This window comes from Medicago truncatula, chromosome 4 (assembly GCF_003473485.1).
Source record: "Medicago truncatula cultivar Jemalong A17 chromosome 4, MtrunA17r5.0-ANR, whole genome shotgun sequence".
NCBI classification, from domain to species: Eukaryota; Viridiplantae; Streptophyta; class Magnoliopsida; order Fabales; family Fabaceae; genus Medicago; species Medicago truncatula.
Window position 1 is genome coordinate 29,378,212 of NC_053045.1, and position 23,767 is coordinate 29,401,978.

General features: G+C 33.5%; 3 protein-coding genes across 3 annotated transcripts; 1 reads left to right on the forward strand and 2 right to left on the reverse strand.

The window, feature by feature from the left end:
* Positions 1–5,372: 5,372 nt before the first annotated feature.
* LOC25492406 (ABC transporter F family member 1) lies at positions 5,373–9,831 on the forward strand. Its single transcript, XM_013600512.3, has 5 exons — positions 5,373–5,731; positions 6,536–6,609; positions 6,732–6,942; positions 7,030–7,264; positions 8,298–9,831. Exons 1-5 carry the CDS (start codon positions 5,537–5,539, stop codon positions 9,353–9,355), a joined length of 1,773 nt encoding a protein of 590 aa, XP_013455966.1. The 5' UTR covers positions 5,373–5,536; the 3' UTR covers positions 9,356–9,831.
* Positions 9,832–13,303: 3,472 nt separating this feature from the next.
* On the reverse strand, positions 13,304–13,714 carry LOC25492407 (auxin-responsive protein SAUR21). Its single transcript, XM_013600513.1, has one exon. The coding sequence runs from the start codon at positions 13,712–13,714 to the stop codon at positions 13,304–13,306; it is 411 nt and encodes a 136-aa protein (XP_013455967.1).
* Positions 13,715–22,284: 8,570 nt separating this feature from the next.
* LOC25492408 (auxin-responsive protein SAUR50) lies at positions 22,285–23,114 on the reverse strand. Its single transcript, XM_013600514.2, has 2 exons — positions 22,763–23,114; positions 22,285–22,379 (listed from the first exon to the last, which is right to left on the reverse strand). The coding sequence occupies exons 1-2, from the start codon at positions 23,112–23,114 to the stop codon at positions 22,285–22,287; spliced, it is 447 nt and encodes a 148-aa protein (XP_013455968.2).
* Positions 23,115–23,767: the final 653 nt, after the last annotated feature.

Below are 23,767 nucleotides of genomic sequence, written 5' to 3' on the forward strand. Positions count from 1 at the left end.
ATCTAAAATTATTAAGCAAACACATAGTATCAAACATATAGAAAATTATCACACCATAACAAACACATAATAATTTATCGTAATATCATTAATATATAGTAACATGAAATTTGGGGCGTTACAAGAGTAATTAAAAGGCTGGATTTTTTCTTTCGTCCAGGCACCAAATATCTTAGAACCAGGCCTGACAAGACTCTATTGGAAAAACATGTTGGAGTCAAAATTAAAAAAAAAAAAGAATGACTAAAGAATTGAAATCACAATTATTAATTTCTATAAGTATTAAAACACTTCAACATATATGAAAACAATTATATGTTAATATGTCTCATAAAATGTCAAAAATTTATGTTCACAAAAGAATTGAACTTGGTTTAGATCAAAATCGTGAAATTTCCTTGTCTCAACATACAATTATTAGATCTCTCTTTTATGCATTAAACACGAGTATATAGTATATGCGTCTTATACAATCGACAAACACTAAAAGATATTCAAATGCAATGAAATAATCTTTAAAGAAAGATACTAAATAGCCAAATTGTAATTTTGTATAATAGTGCTTGGTAGGGTTAGCTTTCTGCATGATCCTTTTTTTTATGTACACCATTATTCACAACAATGGAAATTGATTTTATATGACAAAGAAGACCGAGAATAACTACTTGCTAGACGATGTGGAAGATCCAATACGCACGTGTTGAAACAAATAATTCATCGGCAAAGTTATATTTTTAATTACAAAGGCTAGTCCAAAGTTTAATATGCAACGAAAAAAAGACTTCTTTAAAAAAAATTGGTGTATTTCTCTTCATTACACAAGACCCACCTGAAAGGATTAACATTGATAAAAACATAGAAGCATTAGAAATCAAACTCATTACATTCACGAACAATCAACTTATAAATACATATTTGTTTGATGAAATCTTACTTGCCATCAAGTAACAATGATCAAACGAAGATATATGCTTTTAAATGTTTATTCACCGAGAAATGCAAAAATATACATTGATTAGCATGATCTTAATTTCCTACAAATGGTAATTAACAAAAAATATGAATTGCACTAGTAATGACTGTGTTTTCCACCAATTTTTTTTATTTTAATATTAAAATATTTTTTTTGTGATAACCACCTTAGTGTAAATCGTGTTTTTCGTTTTTTTTGTCGTTGTAGTGAGTAGGGTTGGACATCGGTCGGAAATCGGTTCCAAAACCTCAAACCGTCCAAACCCACACGGTTTCAAAACCTAGGCCCAATTCCGACCATTTTAAGTCTCGATTTAGTCGGTTTTGGTTAAATCGGTTTAGGCGGACGATCGGGTGGGTTCAATCGGTTTATTCGAAAACTTGCCATTTTTTTTATAAAAAAAATTCCATTTCAATAAAAAATATAAATTGGTTTTTCTTCCATAGTTAATCTAAAACCAGGCCTGTTTGAAGATTCAGTATAGAATTTTATTAAATGATTAATTCAACATATTATTTAGCCCATCCAAATTAATGTTAACGCCAAACAATTGGCACATTAAACACAATAAAATACAATTTTACATCACATTAAAAAGATACATTCATTACAGTCATCCGTTAACATACACAGTAGTACCAGTAGTATCAGTTTAACATACACAGTTCTACAACAAAGGTATAAAATGTAATTTTTAAAAATAAAAGGCTCACCTTTGACTTTAAAATTGTTGATTTGTGATTCGAATTTATTTAACAACAAAGAAAGGAAGGTCGAAAATCTTGAAACATTGTTGATTTGTGATTTTTGTTTAATTTTTTCTGGAAAATGGAAGAAGAGGAACGATTTGGTGATTTGAGATTTATGGTTTTTTGATGATCTTTGATTTGGAGGAGAGGAACAATTCCTGATGTTTGAAGGAAAAGAACAGCAGCCGCAAGAACAAAGAGGAATGAGAACTAAGGTTTACTCTTCTTCTAACTCAAACTTATATGTGTGGGCTGGACTTCGGTCGGAAACGGTTTCCGTTGGGTAAATTTCTCCAACCCTCAACCAACCATTGCAACCCACAGCAAACCACTCCCTTTGAACCCCTGAAACCGGTTAAACAGTTGAACCCGACCCGACACGCTTCGGTCCATCTGGTTCGGCCGGTTTGGGTTGGTTACTCAATTTCTGTCTAGCCCTAGTAGTGAGTAACATTATTGTTTTATATATGTTTAATATGTCAACCACCATACTCTATATGTTTAAATGTTTTTTTATCTCGATTTTTTTAGTGCAATTTAATCATTGCAATATAAGAAATCACTTAAATAAATTGATGATTATATCACCACTGAATTTTGATACCAGTTAAGTTGATACAACAAACTCCCACAAATTTATGTAAACTTATCCAAACCTACACAAAGCAGTGGGGTGATAGTTTTCAAAAAGCATTTTTTACAACTCACCCATATATACATTTGAAAATGTCTTAAACTAAAATATAATGTCATTCATTGTTGTTATAAAAATGTACGGGTACAAAACACAAACTATAACATACCAAAAACCATCATACCCACCAAACCAGTTAAATATATCTCCCATGACAAAACGGTTATTGATTTTTTCACACACAAACTCATAGTCCAATACGTAACTATAGCAAAAGCCCAATACACCATTGTGGCGATGAAAACCCAAACAACGGCAATTGAAAACCCAAACAACAATAATATAGGGAGTATAGGTTTGAAAACTTCTCAGAAGAAATGAGAATATAATATCTACAAATGAAAAAACTTTTATAGCAGATGAAAAATATCTCATCAATTTATTAATTCGATGATATTAACTATAAAAATCAAAATTGGAAGAGGAAACAACATTATATCATTAGCAAAAAGGAAAAAAATGTAGTTTTTGGCTATTGTACGCGATGTTTTCGTTATTTCTTTTCACATGATTTATATATGCGTTGTTAGCTAATTAGATTATTAGGCATATATAATAACAACTAGTGGTAAGACTCAACTTGTATTTGAATTGGATATATACATATATGCTAAGCCCCACCTCCTAACTTACATTCTTCAATTTTATTTTAAAACAATTCTGCATTTAATTTGCCTTAAAGCAATTAAGTTATCAAAAAGAAAATACAGAAGAATTTATCAAGCAACAATCAACACATTTATAATAATACTTTATTACAATATAAAAAAGATATACTTCAACTTCAAGATATTACAAAAGAGTGAGAGACCTTCTGTTGTGAATAGATACAAAATCGAACACATGTAGGTTGGAGAAAGATACATGAATTGCAATTTTAAAAGAAAATAATATCTCAACCGTTCATTTATATCTAATCTATTGGTTAATTAACATTTAAAGCTCTTGTCTCTCACAATAACACCTTATCTCATTTGATACATCATACACACATACACACATTTGCTAGAATATACCAACTAATTTTGATAAACGAATATTTTAGCATCATGTTAATAAAAGTTCATATCCTCATTCTTTCAAAAAATAAAAGTTCATATACTTATAATTCTTCAACAAACTTATTTTCTTATGACTTGAGTAGGCAATAATTTCTCCATGAAAAATGACATACAAAATAGAAGGCATATTGTATGAAACATATTTAAATAGTGATATATTTTCATTATTTTAGTGTCTATTATATATTATATAATTACTTAAGATTAATTACGTAATTATCATATTTCTATTTAATAGTTACGTGGTGACATCAATCTAAATCCAACTCATTTTATATGTCAGAATTAATCCAAAAATCATTTATCATATGACTCGGGTAAGTTGCATTCATTTAACCATGTTAAAGTATCATGTTCATATAGATATATCATTCATTCAAAATATAGTTATACCATTATGTACCATTATATAACTAGGTCTTTTATATTATTGTGACTTTCATGTGCAGAAAAAATGTTGACAATGGCATATTAAATTTGTAATTGTTGGAAGCACCAACAAATTTTCTTAGAAATGAAAATATGTCTAATGAAGATAGAGTGGTCATATGCAAGACTTTATTTGGAAAACATGTTGGAGTCAAATTGAAAAAGGGGATGATTAAATAATTGGGGTAACAATTATTATCCACATATATTGTTCAACACTTCAACACATATGAAAACTAAGTGGAAATGATTGTTTATATATGCTAATATATATATCATAAAATGACAAAAATGTATGGTCACAAAAGAATTGAACTTGATTTTGATAAAAATCATGAGATTTCTATCTCAAAAGACAACTATTCGATATCTCTTTTGTGCATTGAAGATGAGTACAACAATATAACACGTGTCTTATACAACTGACGGACATTCGAATACGATCAAATATTCTTTAAAGAAAGATATCAAAGAGTCAAATTGCAATTTTGTACGTTAGTGCGTGATACGACCAACTTGGTGCATGATTCATTTTTTTTTTTCCATGGATGTACAACATTATTCATATCGATTTGAAGTGATTTTATTCAACAAAGAAGATTAAGAATGACTACTTGCTACAATATGAGGAAAATCCAAAACAAACTTGCAGAGGCAAAAATTTCATTGGCAAAGTCATGTTTTTAATTGAAAATGCAAGCCGACCAGGTTTTGGTATGCAACAAATTGAAGTCTTCTTAGAAAAAATCGATGTATTTCTATTCGTCACAAAAGACCAACCTGAAAAGATTAGTATTAATAGAAATATAGGAACATCAGAAAACAAACCCATTACTTTCACGAAGAAACAACTTATGAATACATATATGTTTGATGAAGTCTTACATGCCATCAAGTAATAATAACCAAGCAAGGATATATGCTTTTTAAATGTTTATTCGACAAAACAATACCAACATATACATTTTTTTTTTGACTAACTTCATAAGCTGGATTTTATAGTTTTTCGATGTGTTAACCACTATACTATCTATATTTAAATATTTCCAATCTTGAATTTTTTAATGCAATTCAGTCATTGCAATTTAAGAAACCAACTACATCAGTTGATGATCATAACACAACATAATACTAGTTAAACTGATGCGACAAACTTCTATATAATAGTAGACTTCTCCAAATTAATTTAAGATATCATTTCAATAAAGCTGAAAGAAATAAGATTTTTTTTAAATAAATTCTTGAATTATTGAACACAAAACCCACTAAAATCAATAAAAACCATCATAAAAAGCCCATGATAAAAAAAACCCATCACTACACCTCCAATCAAACCGACATCACAAAATATTGACTTTTCTACACACAAACTCATAGTCCAATACGTAACCATAGCAAAAGCCCAATACAAACAACTTTAACCAAATTTCACTTTTTTTCATTCTCTCTCCATATATATATATATTCCACACCAAACTTCACCACTCATACTCCATCTTCCTCTTTCAAACCACAACCCTAATCTCAACCCTTCGTTCGGCTCCATCTTTTCATCGGAACCGACTTAGGCCAGATCTATCTTCTCTCTCACTCTTTTCCTCCCATTAGGGTTTGTGTTTGAATTTCGAAGATGGTTTCCGACGCTAGCAAGAAGAAAGCTGCTCAGAAGAAAGCCGCCGCCGCCGCTAAACGTGGTGGTAAGGCTGCCGCCGCTGCTTCTTCCAAAGCCGCTGATAAGGTTGCTGATAAAATCAGTGATATGAAGATTTCCGATCGGACTTGTACTGGTGTTCTTTGTTCTCATCCTCTTTCTAGAGATATTCGGGTTAGTAACAATATCGAAATTCTTTGAATTTGTCGTTTAATTATTATGATTTTGTTTATAATCGTTACTCTGTAGTGAAGAATTTATTTGAGCATGTTGTTTAAATCTGAAGTTAATGGTGATTATGGATTGGATTAAATTAGATTAGTTTTAGTTATGAATTAGTTATTAGTTTTAAATCAAATCAATATTTTGATCAATATGCAGATTTATTGGTCTAAATTTGGTTTCTAACTTTATAGATCTTAATCGTTTTGATTGATGGATTTGTAATGTAAGTCCATATATGAATGAATCGGTCCTTGGATGATGACGAAACTATAAGGAAACCCAAAAGCTTAAGTTTTTTGATACCAGGTTAAATAAGTTGTCAAATAGCATAATTTTCAACTTAATGATTTGCCCCTTTGGCCAATTAAGAAAATTTCTACCTTGGCTTAGTGCGGTTCAACTTAAGAAGAAAGAACTCAAGTGTGACAAGTATGTGATTATTTGAAAATGTTCAGTAATTTGCGGTTTAGTGGGTCTTGCTTCTTCTGGCTTAATGTTGCTGGTTTGGTGAGTCTTACTTTTAGTTTATTGTTGTTAGCATGGTTGCATGTGTTTGAGCGTCTAGCCGAGCTGATGGGTACGTAGCATGGGAATTCTACCATGTTGTGAATGTAACCATTACTCGCCTATTCCAATTTTTTGGAGGTAGGTTGTACAATGCAGTAAACGACAATTATGGCGTATTGATTATAATAATTGTTGTTAATTCTAAAAATGATTTTGTATTAATTCGTTTTGCTCTTTTTATTGCAGATAGAGTCTTTATCGGTTACTTTCCATGGACATGATCTCATTGTTGATTCTGAATTGGAGTTAAATTATGGAAGGTTCGTTGTCGTTACTGAATAAAGTCTTTTTCGTTACCGAGTACAGCCAAATTTTATTATGTACTTTTATTTAAACCTGGAACTCTTACCAATGATTGCGATTTGCTTTGATTTTCTTCCAGACGTTATGGTTTACTTGGATTAAATGGTTGTGGAAAGTCAACCCTGCTTACTGCAATAGGAATGCGGGAACTTCCGATTCCTGAGCACATGGATATTCATCACCTTAGCAGGGAAATTGAAGCCTCTGACATGTCTGCATTGGAAGCTGTCATAACCTGTGATGAAGAAAGGTTGCAATTGGAGAAAGAAGCTGAAACTTTGGCTGCTCAGGTTTGTTTAAGTAATAAAACATGTGATTTTTAGAAGTTTATTTATTTATTTTTATGGTTTGTTAACTTTGAATAAATTTGGTTCCAGGATGATGGAGGTGGTGAAGCCCTTGAACGTATTTATGAACGTTTGGACGCCCTAGATGCATCAACCGCAGAAAAACGTGCTGCTGAAATCTTAGATGGTCTTGGTTTTGACAAGCAGATGCAGGCAAAGAAGACTCGTGATTTTTCTGGAGGATGGAGAATGAGAATTTCATTAGCACGAGCTTTATTTATGAACCCCACCATTCTTCTACTCGATGAACCAACTAATCATCTTGGTAACTTCTCTTCCCTTGAAAGAACTCCTCTTGTTTGTCTGAAATTTATTTATCACCTTGTCCTGTTTTTTGGGCACACATTAGTTTTGGTAGTTTTCTTTGTTGTACCACAGTATCGAAATGAACTGTGTATGCTTTTAGTTGAATTTTAATTACTAAGAGCTCGTTATAGGTTTTTTGCTTGTCATGTTTACGCTTTTGGTGCTTTTTTTTGCTCCTAGTTTTTTTTTCTTTGTTTATGCTTTTAAAAGTTTTCATCCATTTGTTACTTTTTTTTTACTGAGAATCTGAAAAAAAACAAGAAATTGTTTTAAACGAAAGCTGTTTTGAGTAGCTTCTCTAGAACATCATTTTTTGCATAACTATTTTTTTAATGATTTGAGTTACGGTACTAACACAACGGTTTCTGTTGTTTTAGTAAAATATCTAAAACTGATTGAATATCGAAGACACCTTTTTTATAATCTGTTACAAACGGCCCTAAATCCTTTTGAACAAAATATTTTGCCATTACTTTGAATAATGTAGTGGATGCTTCATATCGACATGTTTGATGCTATTATTAATGCCAGACATGTTTGATGCTATTATTAATGCCAGACACGATCATTTGCATGTAGTCATTGTATATATGCTTTATTATGTCTTTTTTTGTGAACATGTAGTCATTGTATATGCTTTAACTATGTCTTTTTTGGTGAAGATGTAGTCATTGTCTCTATGCTTTACTATGTCTTTTTTGGTGAAATATGCTTTATTATTTTTTGTTATATCATTTATGACATTTCTTTATCTTCCCCTTTTCTGTCTGTATTATGAACTATCATTTTATTTTATGCGGGGGCATGTTTCTTCTAGCACAATGATGCAATATTTCCATGACTGGTTGGGGATGTTTCTTGTTTCACTTTCAAATTTCTTATGTTTTAAGTTGACTTTTGCAGTTTGTTCTATCATCATCATTATTTCTCCTGTCTACAACTTCTCTCAGATTATCCTATACATATATCAACTAACTATTGTTTGTTTACAGATTTGGAAGCTTGTGTGTGGCTCGAAGAGAGTTTGAAGAAGTTTGAACGTATTTTGGTTGTGATATCACATTCCCAGGATTTCCTTAATGGTGTCTGCACAAATATTATCCACATGCAAAGTAAGAAGCTGAAGATTTACACTGGCAACTATGATCAATATGTTCAGACCCGTGGTGACTTGGAAGAGAACCAGATGAAGCAGTACAAGTGGGAACAGGAGCAGATTGCCAACATGAAGGAATATATTGCTCGATTTGGTCATGGTTCAGCAAAACTAGCTCGCCAGGCACAAAGTAAGGAAAAAACATTGGCAAAAATGGAACGAGGTGGACTCACAGAGAAGGTAGTCAGAGATCAAGTTTTAGTATTCCGCTTCACTGATGTGGGAAAACTTCCTCCTCCTGTTCTTCAGTTTTCTGAAGTAAGTTTTGGTTACACTCCTGAGAATCTCATCTACAAAAACATCGACTTTGGGGTTGACTTAGACTCTAGGATTGCTCTAGTTGGACCGAATGGTGCTGGAAAGAGTACACTGCTGAAGCTAATGACAGGTGATTTGTTTCCTAGTGATGGCATGGTCAAGCGTCATAACCATCTTCGAATTGCTCAATATCATCAGCACTTGGCGGAGAAATTGGACTTGGATGTGCCTGCCCTTCAGTTTATGATGAGTGAATACCCTGGAAATGAGGAAGAGAAGATGAGGGCTGCTATTGGGAGGTTTGGACTGACAGGTAAAGCCCAGGTGATGCCTATGAAGAATTTGTCTGATGGGCAAAAGAGTCGAGTAATCTTTGCATGGTTAGCTTATAGACAGCCTCAATTGCTACTTCTGGATGAGCCAACTAATCATTTGGATATTGAGACAATTGACTCTCTGGCTGAGGCATTGAATGAGTGGGATGGCGGCATGGTGCTTGTTAGCCACGACTTTAGGCTCATTAATCAGGTGGCGCATGAGATATGGGTGTGTGCTGATCAGAAAGTGACCAGATGGGAGGGTGACATTATGGATTTCAAGAAGCATCTGAAGGCGAAGGCAGGGATATTGGACTGAAGCTGTTAGTGATGAGATATAGGGATAGAACTAGGCCAAACCACCACCCTTTGGAGACTTATGGCCTTGCTTACATCAGGTTTATCAAATAAATCAGGTTTGCTTTGATATTGGCTGTACCATATATTACTAGCTAAGGACTTTTAGTACAACCAATATCTTGGTGGGTGCCTCCATTTTTTGCAATATTGGTGATTGATTGTTGAGTTCAATGGCAAAATTGGAAGTGCTATCATTTTTGTTTGGATTGAGATAGATCTTTCACCTTGGTGGAATTATATATTTTTTTTACCGGTTATTATTTGTTGTGTTTATCATTTAATTGCTTGGTTCTTGACCAGCAAGATGGATAATGGGACATCATCTGTAGCTAGATGTGAGCCTAAACTGAACCTTAAATGTTGCTTATTCTATCATTTTGTTGTACCGACAATACTATATTTATGATATTAGATATTAGCGACTATTATTATTATTATCAGTTTCTTATGGGGCTTCATATTAATCTGGAGAAAATGACCAATTGTACGGTCCCCTATGATAGTGAACTTTTTTCTACACAGAAAAATCACTGTCTTGCAGGTACTGACAACCACGAGACACAGAAAAAACGAATCAAGACAAGCTGAACAACATGACCTTTATTAGCAAGAACAAGAAAGCCAAGATAGACAAGAATATGTTTGGGGAATCAACCGTGTTCTTTGCTAAAAGAATACCTCAAACCTTGTAGAATGGTCATGTTTCTCAGTAGGCTTGTTGCCTTGATACAAGTATCTGTTTTTGAGAAAAAGAATGAGTGAACTTAGGAGTCACGCACGTTATTACAAATGTGGATTCTCTCTCTTAACATAATCCAATCAAGAGTTAGGTTATGAGCTAATTGACTCTCTTATATAATTACTTTATCATGCGAATTTCTAGGTAGACCATCGCAAGCAGAGTTTACCTAAAGTACCACCAATGTGAAAGCTGAGAATGATATACGATGATCAATATTACTTATTAGACTGGTTCATTTGATGAACAATGAACTGAACTTGAAAAAGAAGACCATCTTTTCATCTCAACCAATATTATTTACCAAATCTTGTTAGCAATTTGACATTCCACGAGGAGTAGGTATTCCAATCAAGCATATTATTTTAACCCAAATCTTGTCAGCAATTTGACATTTCACAAGGAGTAGGTTACTTTCACACTCAGACTTCCGATGCTGCAATAAATAAGCAGGGTTTCAAGGAGAAAAATTATAAGAGGCTAAGGGCCCGTTTGTTTCAGATTTTTTTCAAAAAAATGTTTTTATTTTTTATTTTTTATTTTTTTTTTTCCATTTTTAAGTGTTTGTTTAGGATTTTTAGAAAAATCATTTTATCAAAAAAATCTATTTTGACCCTAAAATGAAAAGCTATTAGGATTAACTTTTCTTAAAATCTATTTTTTTCTAAAACAAGGAGGTAACACACGTATAAATTAGAACTTTTTTTTTTTTTTTAAAAAAAAAAGAATTTTTATGGGTAATAAGCAAACAAAAATAACTTCAATTTTTTTTGAAATCTCTAAAAAAAATCTCTAAATTCTTTTAACACAATTTTTTTGAACCTGAAACAAACACGCCCTAAGTTCCAACATAGAAAATCGTTTGGATCAAGGCTAGGATGCTTCAAAATAGAAAACTCGTTTGGATCAAGGCTAGGATGCTTCAAAATAGAAAACTTATCAAAAACTTGAGGGGGAAAATGATGCATAATGACGCCAATTCCAATTGAAGTAGACGTGGCTTACGATTACAGTAAATTTATCCCATCCCATGATTGAATTGACGAAATCACGGTATCACCATGACTTTATCAAACAGTAATTCCAAACATGTTTTTAACCCACATGCTTGACTAAAATTGATTAGGTGATTAGTAAGCATACAATACTTGGGATTCACTATCTCTTAAAGAACGAGTTTCAGAGCCATTTCTAGCAACCAGATGATGTTAGGCTTTACTTTATCCTAAGAATTTACAATAGCTCGCCAAGTACTAATGGAATTGGCCTTGTATTTGAGGTTAGGAACAAAGTTTAAAACACAATTGTAGTATTTAGCCTTTATAATCCGCACCCAAAGCTTATTTGGATGAGTAAACATGGTCCAAGAAATCTTCATCATTTGAGCTGTGTTGATCAATAACAAATTCATGAACCCAATGCCACCTCCCACCTTAATTAAAGAGGTTTCAACGAGGATGACCGTCGGTGTAAAACAAAGTGTAGTAGCCTTCCACCCTTATACGCTTCATTTTCATTATATGTTGAGGTTTTGTTTGGGAGTTTGGAGGGGAAGGGAGGTTAGGGTTTTGGGAGGTTGGAAATATATAGAAAAATGGATAAAAAATTTTACATTTTTTGAAAGAACATTTTTTAGAGAATGATAAACTAATATACTTTTAATTTTAAGAATATTATAACAACATAGATTCAATTTGAAAAATTTATATAAACGATCCATAATCCCTCAAAACCCTCCCCCAATACAATTTTTGAGTTCTCCCAAATAAGGGGGATTTTTTATTATGAGTAAAAAATTAACCTACAAAGTCCTTTCCTCCCAATGTCTTCTATTTCTTCCACTTACTCCTTCCCTTTTTCCAAAACCCTCCCTTCCCCTCCAAACTCTTAAAGAAAGCCTAAAAGAAAAGCAAAAACCTGGTGAGATAATATCTCAAAATATATTGTTGATATCTCAGCATAATGATAAACCAATCTTCATTTCCAAAAAAAATTCTAATTTATCAAAGTTTATCTTCAAATTATTTGTTTTATTACTTTTTTAGATTCACTTTTTTTGTGACAAATATCTTTAGATTTATTCTTTATCTTTTTTTTCTACTGTGGAATATTTCGCCATTTTATTAAACCCACACTAATCCAGAGAAGTTATATAGCACAACGTGGAGAAACCTACACAACTGTAAAACAAATTTAAGGTTTAATTCTTGTCAATTATTTTTTTAAGGTTTAATTCAATTTCAATCTCATAATTATTCTCATTTACGATTTTGAACACTCATTTGTAAATATGCAATCTGGACCCCTCTATTTATCAAATTACGTGATTTTGATCCATCCATCAAAGTGACATCCAATTCTTTTTTTTGTTTGTTTTTGAATAATGTAACAATGCTATATTCAATATCTTCATGTCTGCACGATGTGTAACACCGACATTAACACACACTAATGTCCACACACCACGTTTAGGCAATTTGAGAAATAGAGAGGTAAGAGAAATCACATATTTAAAAGTAAAAGGACCAAAACTTCAGTTAACTATAGTGATGGCAATAGACCCCAGATCTTATGGGCCCCTGCAAAAAATATCCGTTATAGGTTGGGTAAAACTCCATTTTCATGGATTTGGGTTTGGGTATGGGTAATTACCCGCAAATTTGAATGGATATGTGCACGAATATGAACACTGTACTACCCAACCCCGCAACCCGCATATATGTGTATTTATATAATATGATAAATAATTTATTTATTTTTTGTGTACAATTAACTAATTAATATATTTTACTATTTAAGCCTAACCCTATAACAGCTTAATGTAACTTAATAAAAACTTTAGTTGATTTGAAATTTTGTGGATCATAATTTTATTTCAATTATGATGTTTTTTATTGTCTTTTCATAGTTAAAGTGCGGGTATGGACACTTAAGTATCCATAGGGTATAGGGAAGGGCACTAAAGTTGTTGCCCACGAGAGTACGGGTAGTTTTTACAAACGCGGAAATAGAGATGAGTACTATAGTACCCTGTCCATTGGGTACCCATTGCCATCCCTAGTTAACTAGCAAGAGAAATTTAGAAAAGAAAAATATAAAACCCTTAAATAAATTTAACCACAAAACTAAGTCACAAAAGAAATATCTTGAAAATCAATTTTCTCTAATTTATACAATTTGCTTTAACTTGAAATATCCACTAGGTCGTCTTTGGTAGCATATAAACATGACATGATCAGAGCAATAGCTTCCTTCATCCTGCAATTGCTGCACCAATAACATCTTAAGTTCATTAGGCCTACAAGGAATAGTTAGTGCACCATCTCCATTAAATCCAAATTTTTCAGCTGCTTGTTCCAATAGACTCACAAATATTGGATTTGCTAAACAACTCAATGGCACAATAAATCTCTTTGCTTCATCTTCATCTTCATCCTTAGCAATCACAACAAAATGTCCTTTTTTCACATCCTTTGCCACATACCTTGATTTATAATCATTTCTTCCCATTAATAGGGTTTTGTGGAGCTTAATGAAGACATTATTCTTGAGCTTCAAAATTCCACCTACAACAACCATTTTGATTTCTAGTTGTTTTTAAGATGTATATGTGTTCAAGATAGATTTGTTTTATGATGATTTGATCAATTTAATATGCTTTATATTTATAGTGTGCTTCTTAACAAAGACACTAATTATTTGGGCACTATATAAAGTTAGAATATACCGAACATAAAATAAATACTGAATTTGCAGTTCATAATATAGCAATTCATGTATGTGTTCGGTACAGTGTTTTCGAACCAATATTTTGTTGTCGTACATGAAAGCGAGAACACAATTTTGTTAATTCAACATTATTTTATAATCAATTTACAATAATATCATAATCGGATAAAATTTAGACATACATTGAATAAGTCCTATAATATCAATGCCGTGGAGAACTACTTCGAAAATGTTAAGAAACAATTAAAGTTAAATTTGTAGTATAAGCAGAAAAAGGAAGAAGGTGGCAACAATCTCAAATCCAAACTGATATGAGATACAAGTTGGATTAATTCTTGCATGGTCAAAAGCACAAATTTATTTGGTTTAGACACACATACAATGAAAATAAGTAAAAAGAGAAAAAAAATCAATTTATTGTTATTATTATTGAAAATATTGATTAATGTATATTGTTATGTGTGTGCCTGAATGATTTGGATTTAAATTTGTGACTATCTAAAAATTTCCCTACAAATTGATGTGAGATAACACATTTTAGCTAATTATGCTAACCCCACAACCAATCGTACTACTACTACCCCACAAATACCACGATGCAGCTTTGGGGATAATATGATGACTAGCAGTAAAACCATGTAATCATAACTACCCAAAAAAGAAAATAAGAAACAAAACGGAGGAAATATGAGTTTTAAAATGTAAAGAATGGAAAAATGCAAGGCTATTTATAGTCACACCACCATCTAGACTGTAACTATAATTAATCGATACGTGTAATATGATTAAACTGACCAAAATGCATTAAACACACCACCTATCATTCAAATCTTATTGGTAACGCCACCTGCCACAATTTGAACGTTTTTAGATTATACAATTCCAAAACAAATTATATTGGTTTAGATTGTATAATCCAAAACATGCATAAACCGTTGAAAAACTAATGTATTGGGTGTTTGATGCAATTCAAATTATGTAATCAGCATCAGGTCATATACATGATTTTTCTTTGGCCTACATTGCACTGATAATTTCAACACTGCTATGAATTGGAATGTTCGGTTGATTTTCAATCCACACCACAAATCCATGACAACTTATACAAAATATAAATGAACATTAAGCTAGTTGCAATGTACTACAACAAGGGGGACCAAATCTATTTAGGGTCCGTGTTGATGTCACACAGTTTGACTTGATGGATCACACAGATCAAATTAACGGTTGTCTCAACCACGAAGACACAAGAAGGTGGACAATGTTAAGTATTGTTGGAACACTAGTGTATAATGAAAAAAACTTGGAGTATACTAGTGAGTTTGTGGAGCCTTTGGAATGTAAACACAAGGATGAAGAAACTAGTGTAAAGTGTGAATTGAAAATTTTATGTCCCACATCGGGTAGATCACACACTCTAGTAGAAATCCTCCTTATAAATTGAGAGCTCGGGAATAGTATTCTTTACTCCAAAACTGAGAATCGAATACTCTTCTCTGGTTTTCTCTCCTCTCTTCTCCCTCCCGCGGTTTGTGTTGACGAACCGTTCTTTCTTTCCTCCTTCTTTGGTTTATCGAGTGGTCTACGTACCATATTAGAGTGGTTTTTCGAAACTTTTCGAAAACCATATTGAGGTGTTATTCTCGAGCGATTTCTGGCAGTGCAGCCTTTAATCGTACAGTTAGAATCTGGGCTGTTTTATCCTGGAGACGGCGCGGTTGCTAGTCTACCTTGCACAACTTAGGTAGTGCCGCGAAACGTCTTAAAGAAAGCGACCTGGTCATGACTCACCCCGGTAATAGTTTCAAAGTTCTGTCGTAATTTTCAAATTACAAAATCAACATTTTTAAGACGTTTCGAATACGATACGATGAGTTCTGAAAAAAATACCGCGGTTTCAGCTGATGACTTTAACAAACCGTTTCTGTTTACGGGTAGCCACTTCAAACGTTGGCAGCAAAAGATGCTGTTCTTCTTGACCACTAAAAAGGTTGCCTACGTTTTGAAGGAAGCTATGCATGTAGCACCTACGAGTTCGACTCCTGCTGGAGCGAATAATAACGGTAAGGCAGCAGACCCTACTGCTGCTGAGAAAGCTGACCCAAATAAACAGCTAGCCATATATATTGCTCTATGGAAGGAAAATGACTACCTCTGTAAGAATTATATTCTTAATAGACTCACAGACCCTCTGTATGATTATTATAGACTCTGTGATACTGCTAAACAATTATGGGAAGCACTTCAGAAGAAGTATGATACTGAAGAGGCTGGTGTTAAGAAATACGCCGTAAGCCGCTATCTGAATTTCAAAATGAGTGATGATAAGTCCGTTGAGGCACAATCACATGAGCTGCAACAAATTGCTCACGAGATCATAGCTGAAGGGATGACACTTCCCGAACAGTTCCAAATAGCTGTGATTATTGATAAGCTGCCTCCTGCCTGGAAGGACTTCAAGAGTCTTCTTAGACACAAAACTAAGGAGTTCTCTCTTGAAAGTCTGATTACTCGCCTTCGTATTGAAGAAGAAGCGAGAAAGCAGGACCAGAATGAAGAGATGTTTGCTGTTTCTAACAACAACACTAAAAAGAAATTTGTAGGTGCTGTTCTGAAGCCTGCTGACAAACCATTTAAGAATCAGAACCGCCCTATGAATAAGAATTCCAGCAGGAATAAGACTGGGAACAATCCAAGATCCCAGATTCAACAGCCACCAAAGAATGATGCTGCTCCACCTTTCAACTGTTACAATTGTGGGCAAGCAGGTCATATGGCACGCAAGTGCAGAAACAGAACCAACCGACCAACACAGGCTCACATGGCTACTGCTGCTGCACCTGATGAGCCCTATGTGGCTATGATTACTGAGATTAATATGATTGCAGGTTCTGATGGCTGGTGGTTAGACACTGGTGCTTCTCGCCATGTCTGCTATGATAGAGATATGTTTAAAACATATACTGCTTGTGATGATCAGAAGGTGTTGTTGGGAGACTCCCACTCCACTGATGTTGCTGGAATCGGAGATATAGAGCTGAAGTTCACCTCTGGAAAGACTCTGATACTGAAGGATGTGCTGCACACTCCTAAAATTAGGAAGAATTTAGTTTCAGGTTTTCTTTTGAATAAGGCTGGGTTTACTCAAAGCATAGGGGCTGATTTGTACACCATCACTAAGAATGGTATTTTTGTTGGGAAAGGGTACGCCACTGATGGCATGTTTAAGTTGAACATTGATATGAATAAAATTTCTTCTTCTGCTTATATGTTGTGTGATTTTAATATTTGACATTCTAGACTCTATCACGTTAACAAAAGAATTATTTCAAATATGAGCGGTTTAGGATTAATTCCTAAAATATCTTTAAACGATTTTGAAAAATGTCAATTTTGTAGTCAAGCAAAAATAAATAAAGAATCACATAAATCAGTAACCAGAATAACTGAACCTTTTGAATTAATTCATTCTGATTTATGCGAATTAGATGGAAACTTGACTAGAAATGGAAAAAGATATTTCATCACTTTTATAGATGACTGCTCGGATTACACACATGTGTATTTAATGAGAAATAAAAATGAAGCGCTTGAAATATTTAAACAGTATGTAAAAGAAATTGAAAATCAATTCAATATTAGAATCAAGCGTTTTAGAAGTGATAGAGGTACTGAATATGGATCACATACATTCAATGAGTATTATAAAGAACTCGGAATTATTCATGAAACAACTGCTCCTTATTCTCCTGAAATGAACGGTAAAGCGGAAAGAAAAAATAGAACGTTTACCGAATTAGTAGTTGCAACAATGCTTAATTCCGGAGCAGTGCCTCATTGGTGGGGAGAAATTTTATTGACTGTTTGCTATGTGCTAAACAGAGTACCCAAAACAAAGAACAAAATTTCTCCATATGAAATTTTGAAGAAAAGACAACCAAACTTGTCTTATTTTAGAACATGGGGCTGTCTAGCCTATGTAAGAAAACCAGACCCCAAAAGAGTCAAACTAGCAAGTAGAGCCTATGAATGTGTATTCATTGGGTATGCCTTAAATAGTAAAGCCTATAGGTTTTACGACCTGAAATCTAAAACGATCATAGAATCAAATGATGTTGACTTCTATGAAAATAAATTTCCCTTTAAGTCAGGAGACAGTGGGGGTAATAGTGGGGGCACCGATAACTCAGTTCTTGATCAACCTTCTGAAATCATAACAAGCAATGAAAACATCGAAAGATATGTTATAGAACCTCGTAGAGGTAAGAGAGCAAGAATTGCTAAAGAATATGGCCCCAAATATGTGGCGTATACTATAGAGGAGGATCCATCAAGCATCAAGGAAGCTCTGTCTTCAATTGATGCTGATTTATGGCAAGAAGCTATAAATGATGAAATGGATTCTCTAATGTCCAACGAAACCTGGCACCTAACTGACTTGCCTCATGGATACAAGACTATAGGTTGTAAATGGATCTTGAAAAAGAAACTAAAACCTGATGGGTCAATCGACAAATACAAGGCACGCCTTGTAGCCAAAGGTTTTAGACAAAGAGAAAATGTAGATTTCTTTGACACATATTCGCCTGTAACTAGAATCACGTCCATTAGGGTACTAATCTCTTTGGCGGCCATCCATAATTTGATAGTACACCAAATGGATGTAAAAACTGCTTTTTTAAACGGTGAATTTGAAGAAGAAATCTACATGGACCAACCTGAAGGTTTCGTAATCCATGGACAAGAGAACAAAGTTTGTAAGTTAGACAAATCTTTGTATGGTCTAAAACAAGCACCGAAACAATGGCATGAGAAATTCGACAATCTAATGATTGAGAATGAGTATAAGGTGAATGAAAGTGACAAATGTATTTATTACAAGTACGAAAATAACACTTGCACGATCATATGTCTATACGTAGGCGACTTACTCATATTTGGTTCAAACCTCAATGTCATTAAAGATGTGAAATCATTGTTGTGCCACAACTTTGATATGAAAGACCTAGGAGAAGTAGATGTAATTCTTGGAATCAAGATTACTAGAACTGATAATGGAATTTCCTTGAATCAATCTTACTACGTTGAGAAGATCTTAAGGAAATATAATTACTTCAATTGTAAACCTGCGAGCACACCTTGTGACCCAAGTGTGAAGCTATTTAAGAACACTGGAGATAGTGTTAGACAAACTGAATATGCGAGCATCATTGGCAGTCTCAGATATGCCACTGATTGTACTAGACCCGCGGCTACGCCGTGGGACTATTATGCAAGTTTACGAGCAGGCCAAGCATGGAGCATTGGCAAGCTATCGAAAGAGTCATGAGATATTTGAAGAAGACCATGACTCTAGGACTACATTATCAGAGATATCCTGCAGTGCTTGAAGGATACAGTGACACATATTGGAACACCTTATCAGATGATTCCAAAGCGACCAGTGGCTATATATTTAGCATTGCTGGAGGAGCTGTTTCCTGGAAATCCAAGAAACAGACCATTCTGGCTCAGTCCACAATGGAATCTGAGATGATAGCACTAGCTGCTGCTAGTGAAGAAGCAAGTTGGCTAAGATGCTTGCTATCTGAAATCCCTTTATGGGAGAGACCGTTACCAGCTGTGTTAATTCATTGTGATAGTACCGCGGCTATCGCAAAGATTGAGAATCGTTATTACAATGGTAAGAGATGACAGATAAGACGAAAACACAGCACGATAAGAGAATATCTTTCGAACGGAACGGTAAGAGTAGATTTCGTACGAACAAATGAAAACTTAGTTGATCCTTTGACGAAAGGACTAAACAGAGAGAAAGTCACAAATACATCCAGTAGGATGGGACTAATGCCTATTGATCATAAGTGATGGAAACCCGACCTAAATGACTGGAGATCCCAAGAATTAGGTTCAATGGGTAATAACAAATCACAAGTGATAGAACATGCTATGAGAACACATAATCCTGCAGTGACCGAAGGTTGAGATAATAGAAACTCTTAATGAGATCTATACTCCTTATGGAGTGAAGTACATAGCTACAGGAGTACTTCTGATAGACTCACCTATACGTATGTAGAACTGAGGCTGGTTCTTATGGAATTTCGAGGCAGAATTCCTAGAGCATTCGTTAAAACTGGGATAGACGTGCAAGGCCATTAACGCACGGGCTTTTTAGAAAACACCTAAGAAAAGGTTGTGTGTGGGTCCTACGTCTGAGATAGAGTTCAATGCTGTAAGCAACTCTTGTTAATCGGAATACTACTCACTATGCAAAGGTTCAAGTTGTTGGCGACACCTTTGTTTACTAGCAATCTTTAAGAAACGTTTAAAACGTAACTTTCGAAACCAATTTTGAATTCAAGTGGGGGATTGTTGGAACACTAGTGTATAATGAAAAAAACTTGGAGTATACTAGTGAGTTTGTGGAGCCTTTGGAATGTAAACACAAGGATGGAGAAACTAGTGTAAAGTGTGAATTGAAAATTTTATGTCCTACATCGGGTAGATCACACACTCTAGTAGAAATCCTCCTTATAAATTGAGAGCTCGGGAATAATATTCTTTACTCCAAAACTGAGAATCGAATACTCTTCTCTGGTTTTCTCTCCTCTCTTCTCCCTCCCGCGGTTTGTGTTGACGAACCGTTCTTTCTTTCCTCCTTCTTTGGTTTATCGAGTGGTCTACGTACCATATTAGAGTGGTTTTTCGAAACTTTTCGAAAACCATATTGAGGTGTTATTCTCGAGCGATTTCTGGCAGTGCAACCTTTAATCGTACAGTTAGAATCTGGGCTGTTTTATCCTGGAGACGGCGCGGTTGCTAGTCTACCTTGCACAACTTAGGTAGTGCCGCGAAAAGTCTTAAAGAAAGCGACCTGGTCGTGACTCACCCCGGTAATAGTTTCAAAGCTCTGTCGTAATTTTCAAATTACAAAATCAACAAGTATCACTGTCAGTCGATAGACTCAGATGGAAACATTCCAGTTTACCCATGTGAAGCTCCATAATGATGACAGGAGAGTCATGTTCTCTATATTTGGTCAATATAGTTCGAAGAGACTGATCGAGTTAGACCATTCCTTGTTGATATCTTTTCTTGGCATTTAAAAAAGGTTGAGTAGATCCAGAACCTCCGAAGAAATCAAGACTTGCATGGTTAGATATGATGAAGAGTTAAGTTTGACTGATTCATGATTGTGTTTAATTGTTGTTGCAAATGTTGTTGTGATTTAATGATAAATTTTTCTCTTTTCTATACTCTAATATGTTGGGATTATATAATCCGAAAACCTTTTCAACTTATATAATCTAAAATGGGACAAAATGGTCGATTCGAAAGGCATGCGAGAGTAGAGTAAAGTTGGAAATAGAAATTGCCCAAATAATATTTGCGAATTCCCATTAAACAAAGCATATGATAGGAACCGATATCAAAATATATAAACTAACTAGTAAATTTATCACAAAACTTACGGGAAACTTGATGCTTGATGACAAGCCAATTCCAATTAAAGTAGATATGGCTTACGGTTACAGGGTAATTTAGTACATGATTGCAAGGTTTTACGATTCAAGGGTTTACTTCAACTCGTTTTACTTATGTAAATTTTAAATTGTAAACTCGACTCATAAACTCGTATGAGTTTACCCAAAATTATCATTATATAAAATTTATTATATACATAACATTTGTATGCTAATGTAATATTAAAAATAGGCCAATGGTGAAAAATATGACATAATTATAAAGACAAAGTATACATAATCACCATAATAAAGAGTTGTGTTCAACTTAGCGTCAAAATACAAAATTAACTTACAAAATCGTAAGTTTCATAAATCTCTAAACCATCCAAAAAAGCAAGATACACAAGTTTTTAAATTTATTAATAAAACCATCCAAAAAATAAACTAATTTTCTTCAAAAACAGAAAATCACAAACTAAAGTTTTACAAACACCTTTGGTATTCAGTAAATCACACATCAAAGACAGAAAATCACATGTTACAGTACTTGGGATTGAAGAAAAAAAGGGTTTTGAAAGAAAATGTGCAAAAAAAAGGTTCAAAAATAATAAATAAAAAAAGTGTTTTTTTCAACGTAAATTCGTAAACTCGGATGAGTTTACACGACTTTACCGAGTTTAACACGTGTTAACTCGACCAAATTCGTCAAACTTTCTGATTTCACTAAAACTCGGATTTACTTCTGAGTTAACACGTTTTTGGCACCTACAAATGTAAACTACGACGAATTTACGAGTTAACACTTTATTTGTGGAACACAACATGATTGGATTGATTTTTTTTTTTTTAAAGAAATCATGAGAATTAATGTGACCTTAATGAAAACAACACTAACAAAATTACAGTGTGATCCTGAATTTATCTAACTCATGGTAATTCTAGAAAACAACTTTAAGGACCACAAGATTTGAGAGACAAGCTTTCAACAAAAGGACAACCCATGAAACGGGCCTGTACTCGGTTGTTCATGTCTGCACCAAGTGTAACTAACAACCACATAAACACGTATCTATTATCTAACTTATATGTCATCACTTCACTACCAAGTCGTGCAATTTGATAAAGAGTGGCAAGAGAAATCGCATATTTAATAATAGGAAAATGCATCTCTCAAAAAAATGAAAAAAAAAGAAAAGGAAAATGCTACCAAATAGCATAGTATACTAGTTAAAGAAATAAATATAGTGTATTCAAACTGTTAAAAGTATAAAAAATAACATCAGTATGAACTTTCAAAATAAAAAGATTAAAACTGCATTTAACTAGCAAGAGAAATTTAGTTAGCATTAAACTTAAAAATAAAAGCATCAAAACTGCATTTGATAAAAGAAATATTTAGAAATTTATATATTTCTCTATTTTTTATCACTAATTTTAATTTTTCTGATATCATCTATGGCTTCATCATGCATTTGCTGCTCCAATATCATCTGAAATTCATTAGGTCGACAAGGAACTGTAATTGCACCATCTCCATTAAATCCATATTTTTCAGCTGCTTCTTCCAATAGACTCACAAATATTGGATTTGTTAAACAACTCAATGGCACAATAAATCTCTTTGCTTCATCTTCATCCTTAGCAATCACAACAAAATGTCCTTTTTTCACATCCTTTGCCTCATACCTTGATTTATTATCCTTTCTTCCCAATAATAGGGTTTTTTGGAGCTTTTTGAAGACATTATTCTTGAGCTTCAAAATTCCACCTACAACAACCATTTTGATTTCTAGTTGTTTTTAAGATGTATATGTGTTCAAGATAGATTTGTTTTATGATGATTTGATGAATTTAATATGCTTAATATTTATAGTGTTCTTGTTAACAAAGACACAAATAATTTGGCCCCATATCAAGTTAGAACATACCGAACATAAGTGAAAGCGAAATATAGCAATTCATGTATGTGATCGGTGCACTGTTTTCGAACGAACATTTTATTTTCTTGATTTAATTTTTTGAAGGAACTTGCAATTTAGCATGAAACGTGTTTTGAATGTGTTTGACTGTGTCATGTCTTGTCATGCCTGCTTTCAAATTATTAATGAAGCTGTTAATAAATCTTTTAGTAATTTTTTAATGTACTTGGTAGTTAATTGCTAACTAGTGTATTCAATTATTGGATTATATATCATCTCATTCATTAGATTTAAATTCTAATTTTTTTTAATATAAAAAAGTTTATGTGAGTTGAGCGAAAGTTAATTAAATCTTAAAGTTTAAAGAGCGTTGAACTACTAATAAAGTTTGATGTTGATGGTTAAAGTTGAACTTAAATATTTACGGGATATGAAACAACTTCTTCCCAACTTAACCAACCATCCGAGGTTGGTCTTTAAATGATTACTCTTTCTTGTTTTTTCACTTGTTTATG